The 24,786-nt window shown below is 42.8% G+C and overlaps 1 protein-coding gene across 2 annotated transcripts in view; it reads right to left on the bottom strand.

Moving 5' to 3' along the window:
- Positions 1 to 3,492: 3,492 nt before the first annotated feature.
- The window catches only part of CABLES1 (Cdk5 and Abl enzyme substrate 1), a 71,002-nt gene continuing 49,708 nt past the window's right edge, over positions 3,493 to 24,786 (bottom strand). For both annotated transcript variants that reach the window (XM_072924572.1, XM_030266085.4), the window contains 6 exons: positions 21,441 to 21,540; positions 19,734 to 19,890; positions 18,847 to 18,950; positions 9,311 to 9,417; positions 8,186 to 8,393; positions 3,493 to 6,647 (listed from right to left, as the gene is read on the bottom strand). In XM_072924572.1, the coding sequence (XP_072780673.1) occupies positions 6,507 to 6,647; positions 8,186 to 8,393; positions 9,311 to 9,417; positions 18,847 to 18,950; positions 19,734 to 19,890; positions 21,441 to 21,540 (817 nt within the window). In that variant the 3' untranslated portion in view covers positions 3,493 to 6,506. The remainder of the gene's footprint in view (positions 6,648 to 8,185; positions 8,394 to 9,310; positions 9,418 to 18,846; positions 18,951 to 19,733; positions 19,891 to 21,440; positions 21,541 to 24,786) is intronic.

The raw sequence follows: 24,786 nt of genomic DNA, 5'->3' as shown, positions 1-24,786 counted from the left end.
CACAGCCAGGTTTTATCCCAGCATGCAACTTAGAGGCAGCCAATGTATCCAGGTGGGAAGCAGGCCCACCATGCACTCCTGCCCTGCACTGAGGACAGAACTGCATCTTTCCCAATTAAAAAGGACTGCATGAGGCAGTTTAATTGACAGGTGTTAATTGCTTCACAGGCTGTGAAACTCTGAGCTGTGAGGTCTCACTCACAAATGCAGGGCAACACGAAGAAGGTGTCTGGGCTTCAGTCTTGTGATTACAGATGTGCTGGCAAGTGGCAAGGGACTGGGGGAACAGTGTGGTCTAGACCATTCATCCAACTCAAATGGTAGCAATTCAGTCTTTTTTGACTGAGTGGGATGAGAGCAGTTTAGAAATAAAATCGTCTTATGTGTCTTTTTAAAACTTCACAGCTACTGTTTCTTCAATAGTTTTTTCTTTTTTTTAAACAAAACTCCTACCCCAATATTCAGGCTTTTTTGGTTGTCAACAAAAAGTACCACTAGAAACCACAGGCTCCTGTTGTTTTCTGCATATTTATAATTTTGTAAACCATTCCTCCTTCTCTCACGCAGCCTGTCAGACTCTTCAGCGCTGCAATCTTCTGAATCTATTTCTGGTATGTTATCTTCCCTCCCCATCCAGAGTGGCTGTTTAGTTAAGAGCATGTTGAATTGTGAAGGGCTGGGGGAGGCCATCACGAGTGTGCTGCTTCCCCAGCCAGTGACTGCCACGAGCATTCCTTGCAAGAAGGGAGCAAACCAGCATGAAAGTCTTTTGCTTACTGTTTGTTGAGCTTGCTCTTTTCTTAGCACTCTATAAATATGTTGAGATTTGCCATCTTACCTCCTTTTTATTTTAATTTGGATGTATGTGATGACTGGAGAAGTGCGAGATGAGGAGAAAGCGGAGAGCTCCCTGGAGAGTTGTGCACTCCCAGGGATTCCTGAAACACAAACAGATGTGAAGAAACCTGGGGATCAGAACAGGGCTGGTTCCTTAGTCTTCTGGTGTGGGAGTTTAAAAGCTGATGTCGTGCCTGTCATTTCTGTGCTCTGAAACACTGCCACTGTCCTTTGTAAAAATCCAGCACAGTTCAGCCCTGTGGGCAACATAAATGGTACACCAACAGGGGAGGAACAGGTGGCTTGAGTTAGTCTAGATGCATCCAAACCCTTCCTTGCTGGAAGGCTTCAGCCTAAAGAAAAGTTTAGCTAAAGCTCTGCCTAAGATCTAATATTCCTCTCCTAAATCAATGAACAGAATCCATTCCTGGTAAACCAGTCTTTGTTTTTGAACACGGGTGATTTAGTACTGGTTTGTAAATAAACTCTTCTGCCTCTTCATCCTTTTGCTCTCCTGGTGAACTCTTAAGAGTAAAAATCCTCCAGCTGCTGGTAAAAGGAAGCAATGGAGAAGAGGGAAACCTGCCCTTTGGGTGAAAGAAGGGATAGAAAGGTATAAAGTCTTCCTCATGGATGCTGCTGCATTGAAAATGAGGGAAGTTTAAGTCTTGTGTCAGTGTTTCTGAAAACCCGACTTGCACAGCTTCTTCCCTGGTGGTTGTACCCATTGATGTTAAGCAAAACAACACTTCACTACACTTGGAGGCCTCTGGGAGAGGACTGGCTTTCTTGCCTGTACCTTCTCCTTTTAGTGTCTTGCTTAACTCCAGAAGTTTGTTAAGGATTGCTGCTAAGGAGCACCACGCCCCAGAGTTCAGTTTCAAGTTAGATGGAATACTAACATGAATTCAAAAAGGTACAAATTGATCACCAATGAAATCTGACTGCAAACTGGAAGACTTCTTCAGGTTTGAGGAATTAAGCCCTGGAGCATCCGTCTAAAAAGTGTAACAGAAGCAAGAGACCTAGCTGGCTTAAGATGATGTTTAGCAAGGTTATGGAAAGGAGTGTATGACAGGATAGATGAATGTGTAAGGAGGACAATTTATGATAGCAGACAATATTTAGGTCTTGTTAAGGGCAGGATGTGTTTGCTGCTCAAGTCAGCAGCAACATCTTGCTTCACCCCTGCCTTGCTTTGAAGGTGTGCAGGCTGTAAGCACCGCTTCTCCTCTCTGTCTGTTGGTCCTGGTATTTGCTGCTGGGTCTGGGCAGGGTGTATGTTTGTTGTTTTTTTTTCAGGGACTGAAGAGCTCTCCTCTGAGCTCATCTGGAATATCAGGTTCCAGGCTGAGGTCGGGGTCTCTACCTGTTACTGGTTCTCATACAGCTGGTGCTGAAACATCAGTTTAGGATTCTGTAAAGGCCTTTTTGCTTTGCACACAACATTCTGTGAAAGGATGCACCTGATGCTTTTTTCCCTTTTTTCTACTTCAGTACAGAGTTTACAGTGGCAGATGAACAAATTAGGTTCAAATCTGCTTCCCACACTCTCCTCCCTTCCCAAAGGTGCAACCTGGGACAGATTTCAGTCTCAGCTACTGATGTTGGCATTGTTACTCCGATTGCTCAGTCTCTGCCTCGCTCAACTACTTTTACCTTGCTTGTGTATGCCAAAATCCTTTAGCATCGTGGGAAGGTGCAATCATCTCTTAGCAAAACACTCCTCACTGCTTCCACACAAGTCTCCTTCCCTATATTTTAGGAGGCTGGAGCAATTAGCTGAAGCTGTGTCATTTAGATATGTTACAAACTATCCCAAATAAGCCATTGCAAGTTAGTAAGTAGTTTAGGAAAATGGTTGCCAAGTATTTTTCTGTATGTTTGCATGTTCTGGAGTCTGTGTGAATCATGGTATTTTTCATATTGTCACAAATACGATTTAAAGCTGTGGGTCTCTGGAGCTATGGGTAAAGGTAGGGAGGCAAACCTTTCCCATAACTTTATTAACATGGAATGAAAATACAAGTAAATGGGTGAGTTTGATGAGACCACCTAGAAAGGCATTGGATTTAGTGGGTGTCATAGGTGTAAAAACATACCTTGAATGCAAACACACGGTGGGCAATTGGGTGTGCAACACATGAATGTCCAAAACACAACTTTCAGCCTCCAAAGAGGAAGCAGCTGCTTGTGAACTACAACTGGCACGTGGGCTAGTTGTATGTTTTACCATCACCTGGACTAACCCAAAGTAGCATATTCTAAATTCTTGTGAACAAGGGGTCATGAGATACAAACAATGCTGGAGAGCCTGCCTGTGCCTCATCCTCTGGCATACTGACAGCTGGGACTCAGAGACCCTGCTTCTGGCAATTCCATGTGCTGCAAAAAAAAGAAGGGCTTAAAATCCCACAAACCCGAAACAGTGGTCTGGGAAGAAGGTTATGATCTTGAATGGAGGGGAAATGTTTGAAGTGAAGGCTCTGCAGGGAGCTGAACACCAGGAGATGGTCAGGGTCCTTTGACAAGCCCACCACTGCCTTATTAATAAGCAGCTGTTTGTCTCAGGGGGAGGCAAAACCAAACTCTTTTTCACATACAGATGAGAGACAGAATAATTTTACATATTGTCACTGGTGAAAAACAGTCTGTGTTTTTCAATTTTTTTAAAACTTTTATTCAATTTTTTTTTTAGAAAAGGAATGAACTCTGCATGGTAGAGTGTACGGTATATAATTTCAAAACAGAACAAGTTATATGGAATGGATTATTTTCCCAAACTATTTAAAGTTGAACCTAAAATCATTTGTAAATCAACACTCATTGCCATGTAAGACAAAGGAAAACAATCAACATGTTTTCTGTTTGGTACAGATTTTCTCTACCTCTTCAGCCTGAATATTCCCAGGGTTGGGCAGAAAAGGGGGGCAAATCCTGCCCATTGTCCTAATCATAATTGTACTGACCAAGCTTTGTGCTCTGAGATCTAGCAACATATGGCTTTATATACGTTCCTAAGAGAACAGTGCAACATCATCACCACCTTAAGTGTTTATTCCACATTCAAACTGTAACTGAACATCACTCTGAAACCCTTTTCCGCCCCCAAAACAACAGCGATAACAATGAGAAGCAGAAAGTCTCCAGCAATCAGATTTCATCCAGAAATCTGTGTAAACTGTAGATCAGGGCTGGGTAGCAGCACAGAAGGCAAAAGATGTGACAGCTTGATTTAATAGCATCTCTAAAGTCTACTGTAAGACTGTCATTCTTTAGTCTGCATCTTGCAATCACAATTTGCTTTTTTCCCTGCAATGCTATAAAGCAATATAAGAAAAAAATCAGACTCAAAAGCAAAAGGTAGAAGCCTTTGTGGAAAGGTAAAGCTTCTGCTTAGCCTTGAGTGGTTGCTGTTAGATCTCCACAATCAGAAACAAATCTTGAATGTATATACACAATTTGGGTGGAAAGGGATATGGCCAAGGGTGAAAGCCCTCCTAGCTGACCCACAGGCTGTTTTGGACCATAGGTCCACACTACACCCACTGCCTTTTTATTCTGAATAAACCAGCAAGGCAGCCGCAGGCTCCAGGTGCACTCCAGGCTCTTGGCTCCACTGCTCCTTGGCTATGTGGGGGCCAGGGGAAGGAGGAGAAGGAGGAGGAAGAGGAGAAGGGAGTAAGATTGCTGTCAATGGCCCCCGTCCTCTCACTTTGCAGCTGGCTGAGTGATGTGTGGGTTGCAGCAACATGGGACGTTACAATGGGAAGGTTTAAGTGCACACTTTTATCTTTACCCCCTCCTCCCCAATCCTGTTGGAATGTATCTCTATCAGTAATCAGGTATTACTAATAACTGTAAGCTAGCATAGTCAACCTCCCCTTTAGAATGGGGGGAGAGCAATAGCATCAAACAAATTCCCATTTGTCCTGACAGGTAACCTTTCCAGATCCTGTAGAGCAATGGTATGCAGGCTTTTTTCATACTAGAATTTAAAGGACTCAAAGCTGGTAAAGAAACTGGATGTTTCCTGGCTTAACTGAAGGAAATAATAAACTGATTAAAATAAGAGTGAAAGAAAGTAAGCATTAGTGTGTTCACATCCTCTGATATGTCCCACTTCTCTATGTTCTGCTCATAAGCCCTTTTCATACTCTGAGCAAGCATTCCCAAACTTAGAGAGGTAAGGCTTCAGCTGAAATCTCACAGTTGAGACTATTATTTATTTTATAATTACCACAAGTGGAATAACTTGACTTTAGCAGATCCATGTGGGGCATGTTGAGGACAAGGCTTGTTAAGTGAACCAGCACAGGAGAAGATTGGACAGGAGCGGAATCCCACATGATAACAGCAACTGAACAATATCCATCAGCACGGCATTAGCTTAGTGTGGATATAGCATCAGGAGCTTGGATAAAGCGTTTAAGCTTTCTGGGTGTCCAGTCAGAACCAGGGAAGCTGCAAGAAGTTTTACCATAAAACTCCAGCACTGCAGTGTCTAAAGGAACTGAATCTCAATGGGCACAGATTTTAGATTTTACACAGTCAATCCTAATTAAAACCACAAAAGTATAATGGCTGATGCCCCTGCTGTTGGAGCCTTAAGACACCCATTACACTGCTGAGCCCTACACTTTTTTTTTTTAATAAAACACTGTTTTAAGATAAAGCACAATAAATGTGCTTATTACGCACTCTAACATAGAGCACAGAAATACAACACTACAGAGTGCAAGTCTAACCATCTCCACAGTGGGAAAAGTGCGAAGGTTAAAAATATGCATGTGGCTTAACACAAGATATTTTTAAAAAACATGACACGGAAATCTTATACTAATGCTTTCATCTTTACCACAAACATGACTGAAAACTTAAGGTCAGTTGCTGATCCTTCTCTCGCAGTAGCAGTAGTGTAATCCTCTCAAAGTTGTACAATGTTGGAAAGATCAGAGAATAAAAAAACCCAAGCATCCAAAAATGATCCCATTTACCACTTTTCCAGTAGTTACGTTTTTCAAGGAGTAAACATGTAAGGTCACCTTGATCTTCACCATCAGTAACTGATACACTTGGAAACAGCTAAGCCAAGCACCTGGACTGAGATCAGTTCGGTGTCGCGCACACACACACACACACACGGATACACACACAAATACCCCACAGGAAAAAGTGCACTTTCAATTGCTGATACAAAAATAGATTGGCACATTCTTTTTGACACAGTGAAGATATCTTCTTTAAAAGCTTTTTCACTTTAAGAAGTTCTCTTGGAGTTTGCAGCAGGTCTGTAGAAAAAGCGCTACAAGAATGCACTCAGTGGGCTTCCAGGGTTTGTGTGATGGAGAGAGGGGTGGTCATGGAGGCTGCTCTTCTAATTTTTGCCTACTTTTATAGCGTTAGTCCCTACAGGTAGGGTCAGTTGCCACCCAGTTTTAGCATGTGATCTATTTACCAAACAGTCTTCACCTGCTTTGAGAAAGTAACGATACATAACTTCGTCAAAGCCAAGAGTCTATGCAGTATTTCCTGTAGCCAGAAAAACTGTTTGGGGGGGAGAGAGAGCGAAGTGTTAGGAGTCTGATTTTGCATTTCCAGTAGTAACTGCGGCTTGGGAGAGCCAAGCGGGAACAGTCGAGAGCCCCTTCCCCGCCAGGCAGCCAGCGCTAGGAGTTCTGCACCAAGCGTCTGTAGTGCGGCATCACTTCGTGCTCGGGAAGGTGGAGAGCAAACTCCAAGGCCACCAGCACCGGGAACTCGAAGGCGATCAGCTCTCGCCTGTTCAGCCGGAACTTCTCTTCCAGTTTCTGCAACCACAGCCGAGGGGAAAAGATAAGTTAACAAAAATGGAACGAGGGTTTGCCTTTCTAGAGCTTTCCCACAAACGACATTATTCAAAACATGCACACTGCTGTCATTAAACTTCTGTCCTGACGGAGCATGGCTCTAGGTTTAGAAAATCAGAGCTGTATGAACTGGATGTTCCGAATCCTTACTGTGAAGATGAACTCACAGAGCTCAGCCAGCCATGCTATTTCTGACACGTTCATCACTTCACTCTTTCCACTGTGAGCAGATACATCTTCTAATGAGCACAGTGATTACCACTGCAGCAACAGGAAATTCCTAGCTTCATGCAAACATGAAAATCACTTGTGTAATGGAAGACATGCATCTTGTAATTGTCCACAAATTTCCTGCACTGCTTGAAATCACTAGTTTTCCTTTCAGCATTAAGACTGTGCTGCAATGCCCTGATGGGGAAATTATTTTGCCACAATTGGATCTTAATACCTCAGAGGCAGAAGGTGTCGTAAGAACAGTGAGAAATAGAAACTGCTATCTTCAGGGGGATGAGATGGATTTGATAGTTGTTTTTGTGCTGTGATGTACTAAACCTCCATATGCTCTGCTGTTTTCACTGGATTTGGATGCTACAAGTAGGCAACCAGCTACTCAGGGATATTTCCCCCTCATCCTCTTCTTAGGATCTCCCTGGCTTGTGACTTCTCTGCCCACTGGGTCTACTGCAAAGTTCAATGTCTTATGGACCAATGTTTCAAGATAGCAAGAGAGGCCAGATCTTCCTATTCCCAACTGGCTGATTTTGTCTGTGATTATTCAGAGGGCTTTCTAACAAACTGACTGTCAACCCAGCTCTGTGACTGTGGGAGAACAGCATGAGTTCAGTCCTGCCCCCATCCATGATTCCATGTCTCTTCCATTGAGTGAGCTCGTTGTAGCCACATACCGAAAAACCAGCCTAACTTTCTGTAGCATTAAATCAGATTGGTACCTCACTGCTTGCAGAGGATTATGGCATAACACCCTCATGTTACCTCTTTCATGTGGAGTGGGTAGAAGACCAAACACCTTACTCTAAAAAAAACATCTGGAATGAGATGTTCTGGTGGGAACACCTCATCAGGTTTTTTTTGCCCAAAGACTGAACTTGGTAAATATAATGTCTATTGGACTCCATCTCAAATTAGTATTTGCATTTAATTCCCAAAGGAGAATCCTTACTAAAACTCTTGAAAACTTAATTAAATGCAAAATTAATTTCCTGAGGGTTGACCTGTTGCCTTGTATTGACAAAGTGATGGTCAGATACATCTAAAACTTCACAGCATCTGACACCAGGGTCTTCCATCCCATCAAACAAGCTTCCCTGCAGGGACATTGATCACTACTACTTCCACAAAAACGTGTAACAAAAATAGATGTATAGCTGGCTGTACATCTGGAGGCCTAAAGGACAGCATGTCCACTGACAAATAGGCTTGCACAGACCACACACTGGCACTTCATGTAGACGGAACACTGGAAACCTATGGATACGTACATCTATAAGATGCTTGACTTCATGTTTTCTGAGGTCACTGCCAATTTTGGCTGCTAAAAGAACACAAGCTCCAGCACAAAGCTTTCTATTCTGCTTGTTCAGCTTCCCCTTGAGAGCGAGCTTCTCAAAGTAGACAAAGGCCATGGCCACTGTGGGCTCTTCAAAACCACATTCTTCTTGAGCAAGCTTGCGCATTTCTCTCTTCAAGCTGAGTAAAGAGATCAGACAAGTATGCTGTGAGATGAGTTTTAAAGCATTTCTCATTTCACCCTAGGAGTCATGCTTTCAGAGATTCCTGCTTAGTCAAATGGAAGGGAAAATATAATTTACTGGGCAGATATCTTTATGCTGTTTTGGGGGCACATTTCATGGCACATTTTTACATCACCAGTCACCCTCGCTGCCCCCAGCAGACAGTTGTGTCAAACTATAAAAGCAACCAAAAGAGCTCTGACAGTTTCAGCAACAATATTTTATCAGAGGTCCTACGCTGCATGCCATTTGTTCAGTAACAATGTTTGGATTACTGGTGCTCTGTATGCAGCTTTTGCTGCTGGTTACGGTTGGTCAAATCCAAACTGACAGTTCTGTCCATGTACTGCAGCACTGTCTGGTTACAGAGCAGTGTGGCTCAGTGTCCTTCTGGCCACTAGGGTCAAATGACTTTATCATTACTTCAGTGAAGCAGTATGTCTAGCCTGCTACACCAGAATCAGAGATGGAATATTACAACTTTGCTGTGAAGCCAACTACTCTTTTTGCTTCTGGACAAGGCACAAAAGCAGTAATTCTCTTTCCTCAGTCTGTTTTTAAACCAATTGCTATGAACTTAGAGACTCTGTTGTGTTATTTTTCTGGCTATTTTAGTGTAGTGCATGCCCAACTCTCATCCTCATCCCGTTAGATGCTGTGTTTGACACCTGACCAGTGTGTGTTTGCACATTCCTCTATCCTGTTTACTCATTCCAGTAATCCAAGCAGTCATCTGACTTACTCTGCACCTCTGCTGGTTTCTGCTCATGGAAGATCAATCAGTGCTGTGCTTCCCCTCATGTACAGCAGGAATTGCACTGACATGTGAGACAGCTGCACCACGTTGCAGCCTTATCAAGCTTTGCAACATACCTTCTTATTTTACTGAGGGTTAGCTTGATGTGAGGGAACTTCTCCTTAAATGTCTCATTCATGTCCTTCTTGAGATCTGATGGCTTCACGTAGTCTATGACCGTGGTCTGTAACACATGTCAAGAAACAATTACTCTTCTGGTTTGTAACAAAGATCACTCGATTCCCAGAAGCAAGGAATACCAAACAAGTGCCAGTCAGTCCCAACTCTTTCAGCAGACAGGAAAATTAAATCTGAACTAAGGCAACTATTTACTTGTGACTGACAAAGAAGTGACCCGTTCAGCACAAGCCTTGAACAATACATATACCTCATTATCATCCTCTAGGTATTGCTAAGAGTGAGTTTAAAATAAACATGGCTGGATGAAACCTACCTGAGAAGTATTGTAAGATACAAAAAATTCATCACAATAACTGATATTATGACCAGATTTTGGTGCATACCTCCATGTGGTTCTGAGACCCACTGTAAGTTTCTCTCAAACTGATTCTTTAAAGAAACCACTGGGACAACTCTTGCCTGCTGTAGCATACATTTATAATAAAAGAAGTAATCAGCTGATATGGCAGGTCACTCAGTAGAGTGGAAGGCAGTAATGCTGTGATAAGTTAGGCAGTAAATGGACAAAAGAGTCAGGACAACAATCAAAGTTGTCTATTTCCTCTGAGTCTATTTTCTTTGGGCTTCCTATTCCTTTTTGTTACAACCTAAGGAACCTCACCAAGTTGCAGAGGGCTCTCCTGGCCAACACAGGCCCTGTATCTGTGGGTGTCCAGCACTTCTCTTGTTCCCTTAGTCTTTGTTCAGGTAGCACTTTGTCCAGATCCTCTGTCACCATTCACCTGGCCAAAATCTAGCAGCTCAACAACAAAACAACCTTTATTTTGGGAATATGTCAATTCTCTACCAAGTTCTGGCAGTTCTGCCCATTGGACAGAAGTGGAGAGGAGCCCCAGCTTGGGCACCTGAGGGACAGCCTGGTCCCCAGGCATACAGCCCCCTGCCAGCTTCAAGCATGTAAGAAAGCAGCAGTGGATAGTGCAGTGCATTATCCTGCTTATAAAATAATATTTCACTTCTGACTTCTGGTTTTGATTAATCTGTATTACGGCAAAGGGCTGTTAACACCAAACAAGAGGTGGAAAGAGGTATGCAAAACCCTTGTTGCATGTTATGCCTTTATAGAAGGGGGAGCTCTGCTGTAATGTATCCTCATGGGAATTGCAATCAGCCAGAAAGACTAACTGGATATGCTTTCAGGCTTTTTTTTTTTTTTTCTGTCATTAAAATAATATATGGAAGGGCTTGGGGAATACAAAGTGAAATGGCTCTAGAGAGAAAGCAGACAATTCCCTTTATCCAATCATGTTGTTCTCCGTTTCCAAAATAAGCATGAAGGAAAGTAAAACACACCTAACTTTTCCTGCACTTTAATAAAGAGATATGATACTGAATTATTAGAAAATTAAAACAGAGCAGAGCATGTGTTTCCCCTGAACAGTGCCCAGCAGTCTTTGCTGCAGACATAATAGAGAGGGAAAACCCAGGTTTTTGCCACAGGCTGTTATGGTCATGCACACGCTTTAAAGCATGGGCCATTCTGCCACATCAACACTCTTCAGCCACACCTGCTTCCCTGCACATGTATGGATGAGCCTGACTGCAGGTTCAGGCACACAGTGCAGTGCCTCTGAGGTCAAAAATTCATAAGCTGCCTTGATGCTGAAGCAGGCAATGTGCTGCCACACCTGAATAGAAGGAATAGAAGACAGGAAGAAGAAGCCTTGCCCTGCCAAGGCGGGAAAGTCTTCAATGGAATGTGTGGGCCTGCCAGGTTGTAACCCTGCAGAGGATGGAAGGATGTATGTATGCACCATGCAGCCAGGGCTTTTCACTGCAGACAGCTTCTCACATGCTTCATCTCACCTGGCAGGCTCAGACCTCTAAAGCAGAAGAATGAAGATCTTAACAATTACCCCTCTTCCTTTCTTTCCCTGGAATGTCGCAGCCAGCCTGCCTATTCATTGGTATTGTTGCCAAAGGATCAGCAGCAAGCTGGGTGCTGCTGATGCACAGCTATGCCGGGAGTTTTATGTGTTAAGAGGCTTCCTCTCAGTACTGCTGCAAGAGGACACTGAAACAAGCCACATCTAACTTAGACCACTGCTGTCTGCTGCTCAGTGTATAGAAACATGGGTCCATGCTGCTCCTGCTTACAGAGTCAAGAGAAACTAACCAGATACATCCTATTAAATGTAAAGATGATTTTAGTTACTACCAGTATATTTTGGTTGTCTTGGGCAATCCTACAAATAGTGAGTTCAGTGTTACCTTATAAAGCTACCTTACACCTTATTTCATGCTTCACTACAAACCTAACTGCCCGTTGTTTGTTCTTCATTACCACAGAGCTCATCATTTTATCTTAATTAACTTGCCTTTAGCTCTCTCCATGTTATCTTCTTCTTTTGCTTATGTGCACAACAGAAACCACTTCCCAACAGAAAGGGCACAGCAGTGGAGAGAGGGCCTGTCCATCCTCCAGGCTCAGCTGAAGGGCTGCACAGAAGTTGTGCCAGACAGCAGTTTCAGCTGCTTTTACTTCTGACAAGTCCGGGTGGCTCTGGGGGCCACTGAGCAGAGGGGGAGTGAGCCCTGGACTCTGCCACTCAGCAGCAGCAGCCCCCTGGGATGCACCTTTCCCCATGGCTGCTCTGCAGGCACCGACTTGTTTTACCTGGGACTCCTCCAGCCGATGGGAGGTTTGCCAGAATTCAGTTAAATTCTCTTTGGAAGGAGAAAAGCTCTTTTAAAAAATGTCATTTAAAATAAAGCGCTCAGAGGCTTGAGACTAAGCAGATAGCTTAAAACTGAGCACAGTAAAGAGGTACAGTTATTTTTAAACACGGAGATTTGTCAATTTTGTCCTGTTGATAAGGATCTCCTCCTCTCCAACTCTGAATACTGCCGCTTCCTGCGAGACAACAGTCTCTACGATACAAATCACAGTAATGAAATCCAGATGAAAGCTGGTGTGTGCTGGTTTTGATTCATGTAACAGGATAACAGCAGCATGTTTGAACACACTGGCTCTAAGGCAGCTGTCTCATCTTGTCAGTACCATGCTGGAGAGCTCAGCTAACTGCCCCTATTCTCAAGAAAAGCATTTGTGCAAGTTTTCTTTTCTTTTGTATTTTTTGTCCCTTGATGTTTTTCTCTTCATAGCTGCCACAGAAGCTGGACTTTAAGCAACAGGATGCTGTTTGTCCAGCTGTTACCCACAGAAATGCATCCTGTGCATGCAGGACCCTGCCCAGCAGAGAGGCAGGCAGAAGATACCCTTAAAAAATATCTGTTGAGAGGTAGTTTTAAAACAATGTTGGATTAGCATCTGTGAGTGACCAAATCAGCTTCCCTTTCAAATGGTTTCTGACAAGGCACCTGAGTACCCCTGTTGCTGGGGTATAGCACTCACGAGGCTACACAGAAATCTTGGTCTCCAGCTCTGATCCTGCCCAGGGCCCCTTGTGCGCCCTGCAAATAGCTTGTCACAGCCACCAGCTTGCAACAACCCCCACTGCTGCCCCTGCCCACGAGTAAGGGAGTGGAGCAAAGCTCTGGGGTGGTCCAGCAACCCACAAGAACCAGCTGGGATCTGACAGGGGAGGGCTTGGACACAACGCCATCCTCCTCTGCCTGCTCCCTGCTCAGTGTTTATGCTCCTCTTCTGTTTTAGGCCACGCCACTGCCCTTGAGCTGCCTGTGTTTCCCACATGAAGCTGCCATGTGAAGAAAAACACATGACTGTCTGTCCAGGACAATTCTGGTATTGCCTTTGTTGGGAGTCTGATCAATACTGGTGCTCCAAAGTTTTATGAAGGGTTTGCAAATATTTCCCTAAAAGGAGCACAGCTTTTCTCCATCCAAACATACTTTCTTATACATTATATTATTCCCTACCAGGCAGGCACTCTGTACTCCCAGAGCTGTCAGACACATGAACAAGGCACTGGGAACTACTAAACTGTCTCTCTCATAGTCTAATCTCCAATGTTTTTAACTTCTGTCATCCAGAACCGTCTGTCTTGTTTCTCACAGCTTATTTGCACGGAACACATCTCAGTTCAGCATTCAGCAATACTCCTTCGTGGGCTCTGTTACGTTCTCTGTATACAAATCTGTGTATGTATATTTTACTTTGGCAATGGAAGCTGCACAAGACAAATGAAAACCTTGATATATGGTAGCTGACAGATGCCTGGACAGCGTGATAAACGCTTCATCCCAAGTGTCTACTCTGCACACTTTTTGCTTGGCTGGCAGTTTTGAACTTGGAGCTCAGCTTGTGTGTTATTCACAAGCATTTTCAAGCAGCTGCTTTCTCATAGGAAAGCTGTATATATAGTTTCATAAATATGGGAGGAGAGAGAATGCCTGAAATGGTTGGTAAGACTGGCAGGATGAAATATTGTAGAAAATAAATCCTACTTTGGCATGCAACCAGTAAAAGATGATCTAGCCTTGGATGCCTCTATATCTCAGCTTAAGAAGGATAAAATCAGAATAAAATAGGTGAATAAAACGAAATATGTATGATAGGCTCTCTTAGCTGTGTACCCCTGATAAATCTACTTCACAGAAAGCAGATGGAAGACTGATACCTGAAACAGACTTTTGGTAGGTCACTGATAAAGTCTAAGCCACACAAGAAGTGAAAAGAAGTCAATAAACTAATTCATATACTTATGGCTTATGATGCATATATATGAGAAATCCTGATAGAGACTTCAAACTGTGAAGGAAAATGGGAGTGATTCTGAATTATAATTAAAATTCTAAAAAAGGAAGCCAGACTAAAATAAGATGTTTCTGTTGTTACAAAGTCATTAACATTCAAGGATCTTAAACTGAAAGATTTTGAATTTCACAAGGCTAAAAGTCTCAAAACTGCCTCTTTGAAATTAACTACATGGAAGGACACCAGTTTATTTTATATTGTTAACACTCTGGAATTATTCTCAAAATAGTTATTTATTGGAATCTCAGCCAAATATAGCATCAAATGCATAGAGCACAGGATTTATATACAATTATCTACCACTGCCATCTTCTGCTCCCTGAGATTTTTGGGTAAAAGGTCAGTAGCTGATAAAAAAGCAGTCTGTAGATACTTAATATACAGCTACAGAAGTGGCTCGAAGAATAGGGTGACAGCACTGAAGGACACTGGCTGTAGTGGAGTCTGCCTGACCTTGGTGCTCCTTGTGACAGGCAGAACGGGGGAACAAGAGACCAAATGCATTATATCATCATGCAGGGCTTTTGTTAGACCAAAGGGCCAGGGCAGCAAGCAGTTCTAATTTTAAAATCACACTGGAGGACTAATATTAAACAACACAGCCCGGCTGTGCTCGCCACTAGCGCGGTACCTGGCAAGTGCAGGCTGGCAGGCAGGCACTGCAACAGCTCTGCAGAGTTTTGTGACCTGCTTCTTTTATTAGTGGTGTGGAGATGTCAATTTATTTTTATAGAATTAAACAAACACACTGACATGGCAGCTCAGTATTCAAACCTAATTCCACATGTATCCCTTGAGCACAAATTGATGGATATTTCAGGGATGCGACTACAGAATGGGTCACTCAAAGTCAACGTGCTCCTGATCTGGGCTTTTCTTCTGCTGCAAATTTTGGCAGCACACAGTGACCAGCTAACATGCTCCTGTGTTTCTGTGTTACCAACAAAAGCAGTACTGCAGGATCAACCTCGAGCCTGTTGAGAATGAGTTTTCTAGTTCAGCACAGAAGGAGTTTCTGCTGGAAAGAATGCAGAGAGACCAGGGGGGCATGGAGGAGTCTGTACATATGCTAGTCAACATGAGATTCGAGGAAAGAAATTAATGCTTAGTTTGGTAGATAAAGTTCCTGTTCTAGAGAGATTTAAGAATCTGGACAAATTCCCATTTTAGCAGTATCAGCCAGGAAGACATCTGTTAACTATGACATGATGTTTCCCTTCCCCCCACACCCCCCAGCATGAATTTTTTTCTACCTCTTACTGTTTATACTGCAGCAGAGAGCACAGACTCTCATACAAAGGCAACGCAAAATAATTTCTTCATTGCAGACTAGAGTTTAAATACAACTAGTACAATTAATAGAACCCATAGAATTGGTATTGGGAAAGTACTGAAGAATACTTTTCAGAATTGTCCCCTGACAGGCAATTTGTGGGTATTGCTTCTAGAAATGCAACAGGGAAGTGTATGCTCTGTTAAGCCTGAGACTTCACTACAGAAAATACCACACCAAACCAAACCAAAAAAGAACAAACAAAAAACCCCATGCAGAAAAACCCCAGAAAACCAACCACAACAACAAAACCCCATAAAAAACAAAAACAAAAACAAAAAACCAGACTAAACCAAAAGCACTTCTGCTTCCCCAGAGCTATCTTGAAGGAGGAAGCTCAGCTTCTCCTTAGAAACAGCTGAGGACTTGCAGCTAACACTTCTCTCCAAGAGTCAGGGGAATTCAGCTCTGTAAAATTAAAAGACTATAAAGTCCATGTCAGTAATGATAAACTCAGGCTCCACAAAAATTGAGCACACAGAGTGCTAGTTGCACGTATTTCTGAGTAAAGTCAAAACTGGACCACACATTTTCTGTCCTATGCCTCGGGATAAAGCCTGCAGTGTTTACTGATGCAGCATTCACACAGACATCAACAGAGCTTTCCCAGTGAGCACACAAATCCTGGCCTACAAAGCACAAGCCAGGCTCATGGGAGTAATAGCAGCGCATGCAGCTCTATCCCGCAGGCAGTGACGCAGCCCAGCATCCACTCCTCTTCCACACCTTCCCCCCATTAATTGCTCTGACATCCATAAGGAGGGGTGAGGGGAATATCGACAAGCTTGCAGCTGTCAAGCATTAACGCTAAATCCTGGCCAAGTAACAAAACTTTAATTACAAGCTGCAGCTCTCCACGCACAACAAAGCGCTGGGCGCTGACATCAGAGCCGCTCCGGCACTGGCGAGAGGCAGCAACCACAGCCGCGTTCCGCCCAGCACCGGCGGCTGCTCCGGCCTCTGCGGCTCTTTGGCGGAGGTCCGGCACTGCCCCAGTGGCTGTGCATAGCCAGGAAAAGACCACAGCTCTCTCGCTGGCCCCAGACTGCAATTTGCTTTAATTGCAGCATGAGCTGATTTTTATATTTGGGGGGAAGAAAATGACTTGAAATTATAAGGCTATTATGCTCCCTCTCACACTGATGTGAACTGCGGGGAGAGGGGGAGGGAATGTCAGGAGAGTGAGGAAAGCCTAAACCAGATGTGATTAAAGTCTCCTACATAGCCAAAATGGCCTTATAATCAGCCCTATGCACAAGCCCTTGCCCAAAATGAAAAATCCTACTTAACATGCAAGCTCTCAGGACACTCCAGCACTACTTTTTCTCCCTTCTCTTGGCTGAAGGAAGCACCAGCACCTATTAAAGTCTTTCAGCTGAGCGGTGAAGAACAACTATCCACCCCTTAGTTTCTTGCAAAGCCATGCAGTTCCTGCACAGGATCACAGCTATGCTGCTTTGGCTGTGGCCAGGCAAAACCCTGGCCAAGGGAGCCCTTGGCACCTGCCTGTGATCCACCTCAACAAAAGAAACAGAGCACTTAATGTCCTTCAACCCTTTCTTACATTAGTTCCTGTCTTCAGAAAGGGAGGTGGGAGCCCCACAGACCCTCAGATAGTGCTGAAAAAGTGATATCTTGAAGGGTACATTCAGGGAAAAAAACCTCAACTGTCAGATAAGACATTATTCCAGACACAGCAGTAATTAACCCTAGAGAAAATTAAAAAGCAGGGAGACCCCTGTCAATGCAAATATATACTAGATAAACAATGACATTGATTTTAACAACTGTCCTTGAAGTAATTTTTCACCTTTAGGGCATCTAGTTATACTCCTTGTCAAATGCCCAGGCAGCTTCTTTTTACAACAGAAGTACAAATATAAGACTGAAATGCTGTGGTCAAGCAACATACAGAGAAGAATGGCACTGAATACTTACTCCTGGATGGAGAACTCCCTTGCAGGACGCCATCCTGGCTGCCTCATTTTTACTCATTTAACCATGTCCATGAGAACATGAAGTTAAAAGGGGGTCTAAGATCTCAGGTGATTCCAGGGGACTTGTACTGCCTGGCAGACACTCGTGGCCTGAGAAAGGTCAGAAAAACAGCCACAACTGCTAGAGCTATGTTCCCTTTGGATGTTGGCTAACAATGGCTTTCTCCTTGAGGGAAGACAGTTCCCTGTCCATGACAGTAACCATATCAACACCTGACAAATATTTTTCCACACAGATGTAGCTGCTATAAAAGGTTGTCACTCTGTGGGTTGGCAGCCAAAAAATAACTCACCAACCCTTAAAGTAAAACTGGCAGCAACTAAGGAGAGGACACTCTGGACTTCCCATTTGAAAATCTAGGATAAACACAGCCTTAGAACTCAATTAAGCCTCTGTGTGCAACAGACAGAACATTTCTGTTAGCAAGGAGATAATCTTCCATCCACACGAAGCACTTGGAGCTTATTTTGAAGAAGGAGCACCCACGAGCCAAATTACCCCTGGAGTGGAAAATATACAAAGGCTGTATCTTTACATACATTAGCAGTTTCTTAAATAATGTCTTCTGCTCCAAATTAAACAAGAACACGGACAAGACTTTAGACCCCAGTGTTTCAAATCCTATTATATCTGTATATAGATAAGAGAAGTAGGTTACCACTTTGGGGAAAAAAAAAAAGTATTTTCCCTGCTGCCTACTGTTACCCTGGATGTGCAATCCAGACAGATACATGCTCACATGTGTAGGACTGCACTGCATCTAGCAACAGTCCTGCTAAAGTAATCTACAGACTTGGAGCAATCAAAAAAAAAAAAAAAAAGGCTACAGAAGTATCTCACCACAGAAAACATTTAGTCAGAGCACAGACCACAGAACAATTATGTCTCTGTATTGTTAAGGGTTTGGATATAGTGGGAAATATACAAAATATACAGACTCTGCTCGTAATTGCTGCAATTAAAGGAAGGACTATCCCATGGTGAAATAAATACCTGGGAAACCAAGCTGTTCAGAGGAGTGAATGATTAGGATCAAAACACGGTGTAGCTTCATGACTTCAGAAAAACTCCAATGGGTATCCTCCTATTTTGTAATAGGTGCCAGTTCGAGGAAGTATAAATTTTCCTCTGAATGCTAGAGAATGAGTGCATTGTTTGAATAAGCCTTTCATCTAAAGCATTTATGAAATACAGCGGTAATAAAAGTGTTTGCTTTTGTAATACCTCCAAGAGTTTGTTTTAACATGTCTTGAGAAGTAACTGTCATTGAGAACAAAGCATTCTGAACAGCTCTTATTAGTAGATTAAAAATAATAACAGTCTTCTTAAAATATGGCCAAATGAAACCTCAACCTTCAGAATTTTGTTACGGGAATTCCTCTGTCCTACACAGAATCACTTACCATATATGAAGGAAATATTAAAACCCGCTTATGTTTGCCACATGGCCACTGAGGATCATCTAAAAGATTTGGGTCATATTCAACAAAGTCTCCCAGGTCGCTACCTATAAAACAACAGTTTAGAAATAGAATTTTGAAAGGAATTCATTACATCAAGACACCTCTGGACTTAACAGAAGTGGCAGATGAGTTCACAAATAATGTACAATATTATCGCCATGCAAGATTTTTTAAAGAGATGAAAAACTGTTCTAAGTCTTGACAACTCTAAATATTTCTATATTAATGTGATTTGCCAAGATATAGAGGACCTAGAGCTTACGAATTACCTGCTAAATGTGAATGCGGGGCTAAGAGAACTGCAGAATTATATAAAGCTCCACAATGACTTTTATTCCTGGCAACAAGTTTTCATCTGTTCAAGCAGATGTTTTGATTTGTTTCATTTATCATGCCAAAATATTTTAAGCATATAGTGCTTTGGCTTATGTTTTGTGTCCGGTTTTGTAAACACAGCCCTTTCCAGCCTAACAAAGGTCACAAGTGGAATTTACACCTTCAGCTTATGACTACTGTGTTGCCACTGTAAATTTTCCATAGCAAAGGAAGGTAAGGACAAGCCTGATGCAGGAGGAACAAGCAATGCTGGTGACAGGAGGAGGCATGCTGGGTGCCATCGGGGCTGTCAATACCAATGTGCTTGTTTATTTAACTTCCATCCTCCACAAGCAAGCTTTCTAAGCAAATATGGAATAAGCTGTGCTTCACCCACAACAGAAGACTGTATTTTATTTAATTTAAGCTAATGTGGGGACTAAAACACATGTCAGTCCTTTGCAATAACTGCCTACCATCAGGATATTAAAAAGAGCTACTTGAGAAGTTACCTGCATCAATGCTCCCCTGGGTGCTGTTAGCTCTTCCCAAAGAAAGGCTACGATGGCTTGCATTGCGAAATTGGGAGAAAGATGAGGTGGAGTCTATTGTGTTCCTCCGAGTTCCCAGAGCATTGGTGGGAAATAGGAACTGTGTATAAGAAACCGTCTAAAAAAAAAAAAAAAAGCCAGAATGAACACACAGCTACTTTCAGCCCAGCTTGGAGGCAGTGGGATGCTTCTGGTGCATTCCAACTGGAAGCAAGAGAAGCCAAATTAATGGAGGATTTTCTGGATTTAGTAGTTAGTCATAGATGAATATAAATCAGTCACCTACATTTGCCTCAGTGCAGTCAGTTTTTCCATGCAAAAAATGCTTTTGCAAAGGCATTAATTCTTCAGCAAAACAAACACACACACACACACAAACACAAGCTCTAATACACTGGATTTACAAAATCCTATTCAAGGGTCAGATTTAAAAATATATCAGTTTGGTCAGGTTTCTTCCAGTGGGCCTTCACTCTAGCACATTTCAGCAACTTCTTTACTGAACTAGCATCATCTATGTGGGTCCTTCAGCACACAGCTGCCAGAGGCAAATCACTTAAACACTGCTAAACTGAAGCACTTCCTCTGCTATTTTTCTTTCTCAGGACTTTGTCTGGCAGAGTTTTATTGATGCAATAAGTGAGCTCCAGTTCACAGCGATCATTGTGGGAGATCATTTACTACCCCCTCAACATGGACTAAGTGTGAATGAGTAACTTGTGACAAAATTATTTTTAGAGTGCACTGATTCTCTGCTTGTACCCCTGGCCAAGAAAAAGCTATGCCTTGCTTATTGTTGGCACATTTTCCAACAATAACATTGCATTGAAGAAAAAAAAAAAATAAAAAGAGTTTGAGACTCTAGACTGGTTTACGAGGAGGTCAGAACAGGTATCAAATAAAACATGTGGCATGTGAGCTTTCATTATTTAAAAGCAGACAGATTGTCCTCAGGAATTTACAGCCTGTGGTCTGGCCTGACACCTGGTTAGGTGAGCACAACATGTGTAGCGGCACTGACCCAGGGCCTTTAAATCCATAGATGACAGCAGACTAAGCAAAACTGAACTGTAGAAAGTAAATCAGGCTTTCAGAAGATTAAAACTATTAAAAACAGGCTTTCTATGATTAAAACTGTCTCTCCTCTATATATTTATTTAAAATCAATCAGTTCCCTGAAGATTCATATTTGCTTATTCTGTTCAAGTGAATGAGCTTCTGGATTTTGAAAGACTCGTCAGCTTTGTGCCACTGTCTTCCTGCTCTCTGGAAAAATATTAAATATTTTATACAATTAAAATATTACTAAATACAATTGAAGGCAATAGAATTACAACTACGCTCTCATCAGAAATTATTCTCAAGCTCCTGACAATATACACTGCAGTGATACCTCCTGCTAGAGCAAGGGGAAGGCTGTGTAATTCGATAATGCTTTACACACTCAGATGTTGCCAGAGGCAAATTTCTTTAAGGATACAGAGTTGTCTATGTTGACAGCTTGGGCAGTCCTCATGGATTTCTGCTAAGCTTATTTACAGTTACACATACTTCAGTGCTTTAACTACTGTGTTACACTGCATATTGTATTTGTGCTTGTTATTAGTTAAGCCATTTTCTCTCCTTATAACATCAAATCTAAGGGAGTAGAAACTGAAGCATCCCCACCTTCCCATCTGCTCCAAGCTCCACACCTTCAAGACCAATTATCTCTTTCAGACACACTCCAGTAGAATGGCACTGGCGTCCACCATCCAGCTTCATATCCCTGGGAAGCAGAAAGAAGAGCAGAAACAGCTCTTAGTACACAAGCCTTGTTCACCTTCCACCACCAAATGCTGAAACAAGGTGCAGCATGAATCCAGACATACCAATGCAAAGCACATACCAGACAACTTTTCCTATGGAAAGCACTTTTGTTGTCTAAAACACTTTATAGAGAAAACTTTGTTCATAGTTGCAGCTCAGACCCTAAGCCTACGGCACAGAGCAAGGCTCCCCATCGCTGGGTACCTCTGACAGGACCTGGCACTGGGAAGGAACTAGAAGTCATCCACACTTCAGGTGAGATCCAACACTCCAGCCTGAACACTTGACTGCCGAGTGTCCAGCAGGCAGATGTTCCCAGACCACACACCCACATTCCCCTGCGTCAAACAGACGTCATTTCCTGTGGAAGATTCCAGAAAGGATTCTTGCTCCTTTGAGAACACAGGAGAGTGGCCAAAGCCCAGTGTCAGCTGGAGGCTGACAGGAGAAGGCCAGTTTTCCATGACCCTGGCATGGAAACTCGGGGATCTACTTTAGAAGGACTGACCTGCCTGGCGTCTTCCATTTGGAGATAAATGAGATGCCTGAGACAAGCAGGCTGTATCTCATGCTTTAGCATCATGACCAAACTGTGAGCAGAGGCAAAAAAGACTAGGAGCTAATCTGTGTTTGACAGATTTGCTGTATGAAACTGACAGCTGTATGAAACACCATAATATATATCTTGCAATATTCTCCTGGCTGATTGCTGCTGGGGTCCAAGCGTATGCTCAAAACTCTGTGTGGGAGAGATGCTGACATGAAGGCCAGGAGAAGCCCTGCAGGCTCTTCACCCAGTCATGGGCTGGGCTATCTCCTGCTGTGACATAGAGTACACCCTGTTTCCAAACTATCACACATTTTATTTCTCTGAAACATGGCCATCCTGAGCCCCCTGTAATTCATGTATCTCACTGGTGGAAAAATCCAACACATCTATCCTCTGGAAAACATAGTTCAGTGAAAAAGGAAAAGACTGTATCAAGTTTCTAATCCCAACAAAGTCCTCTTAGTTTCTTGATTGGAGTTCACTTAGCACAGTGTCATATTATCATTCTTGTTTCCTGATATCATATTACTGAGGGATTGGACTAATAATTATGTAAAAATAGCTCTCTGTCACAAGCATGGTATTAGCCTCTCTTCTCCTACGCAGAAAGTGCTTAAGGGAACAATTTCTCACAGAGATAAATGCCAAATTGTAACTTTTTCAGCAGTTATCTATGAAACAAATACACACCCTGAGGAAGCCCCTGAACCCCAAAATGAAAACAAATATCTGAACTACCTGAAATCAGAACAGTGTAGTTTCTTTCCATTCAAGACCCTACAGATTCAGAGCATGAAATAATGCTGTTACAGCTCTGAAAACAGGTAATGGAGAAATTTTTCCATGTAATTAACAGACATGGATAGATAACTCTGCTATTCATCAGGTGGAAATCCATCACCCTTTGAAGGGTCAGCACAGCAGCTTTAAAAAATAAAAAGCAGCTCTGAGGACTGGAAAGAAATCAGTTCTTTTGAAGCAGGGAGCAGGGTAAGCTGGCAAGTGCAAGCACACACAGGAATGATTTCTGGACATTAGCTGAAGATTGATGGACACTATTGCCTCCATTTCCCATCTTTCTGATGTTTCTAAAGAGGATTCTCCTTTAAGAACCCTGTGAATAACACTGCAGTAATTCTCTCTGTTTTGCGAAAGCTACTTGGGGTGTTCCCCTTCTCCACATATGCTCTGTATTTCTAGAAAGTATATGACTGCTTGTGTTGTAAAATGGAGTAATGACGTGTTACTGTTTGGAGAGAAATCTGTCCATAAAACAGAGAATTAAACTCCCTCTCTTGAGGAAAATCAGTACTAAACAATGTGCAGTTTCTTGTGAGTATATAAATGCAAAGGCTCATCCTGGCTTATACACATCCTTTCTTGTAAAATATTGTGGTTAACACCTCATAAGGAATTCCTAAGCAACTTTACTGTATCCTTTTTGAGTTACTTATCAGTATGATCAACAGCAAGCTAATGAAATTTTTCGCATGACAAGCCTTTGTTTTTTTCCCTCACTCCTATTAAAGACAAAGAGCTCAAGAAGGTCTTGGCAAAGCTCTTGCTGGGAGAACAAGCCCAAAGACTGCCAGCCCACTGCTGTGGGGGAGCCCCAGCACAGCTGCTTCCTCCACACAGCCCCAACATCTCAAGAACAACTAGGAAAGATCTGGGGGATGCTTTCCCTTAGACCTCCCCAAATGGATGAGTCGTGCCAGGGGAAGGGTCAGGATGGTTGTTTGGGTACAGCCACTGCACCAGTGTGGCCATCCACTGCAACCAGGTTTTTTAGGACATGTCCTTACAATGGCACCAGAGTCAAGGGGCCCCATGAAGCAGGAGCATATGGAGGATAAGTACTTCAAAGAAAAGCAAATCAAGCTTTCACTGTGTTTAAGTTATTTAAATTACTGATGGGACTGAGGAACTGTACAAACCACTATCCAGGAGTAAATGGTAGTTTGAAAATGCAGAGAAGGAACAGCAGTCCTTGCCAAAGAGGCATTTAAGTAAACTTCCTTCCTCCTCTTCCTCAGTTTTGATTTTCCCGCTTTATTTCCAAAAGTGCTTTTTAAGAAACTTCAAGGAATTCAAGCAGACACCCAAATCCAAAAATAAACCATGGGAACCTAATTTTACTACCTTCACTTTATTTGAGCAGGGAAAGCTTGAGAAAATGAGAAGATCAGGGATAAGATTTCCTTAGGAGGCAAAAAACTAGATTTCAGTTTCTGACAGAGTTTGAGGAGTTACCCTGATTTACATCAGTGTCAAGCTCTAGATATTCTATTCATGGATACCATTTCTGGAAGATTGAGCAGCCTTAGAAAACTACTCTCAAAACTAAACATATTTTCTCAGTTATCCAGGAGCCTGAGAAGAGAGGCCATGAACTGCCAGCTTTGGGATAACACAGGGCATGATGGTGGGTGACGCCAGCCAGGTGAATGGACACTGGAAAACACAGGAGAGCTGGGAATTGCAGCCTTTTGGGTAACAAAGCAGATGAAAACCAGTGAGCCAGGAAGGTGGATGGACGCAGAGAGGGGGGCAGGAGCCAAAGACTCAGGAGGAAGAGGAGACTTCTGGAGACTATGAGGGTATGAATGCTCAGTGGTTCCTTGGTTGGCAACCCATTTCAGAGGCACCAGCTCT

This window comes from Taeniopygia guttata, chromosome 2 (genome assembly GCF_048771995.1).
Source record: "Taeniopygia guttata chromosome 2, bTaeGut7.mat, whole genome shotgun sequence".
Classification (NCBI taxonomy): Eukaryota; Metazoa; Chordata; class Aves; order Passeriformes; family Estrildidae; genus Taeniopygia; species Taeniopygia guttata.
Note: the sequence above shows the minus strand (reverse complement) of the source record. Positions and strands in the feature narration are given on the sequence as shown.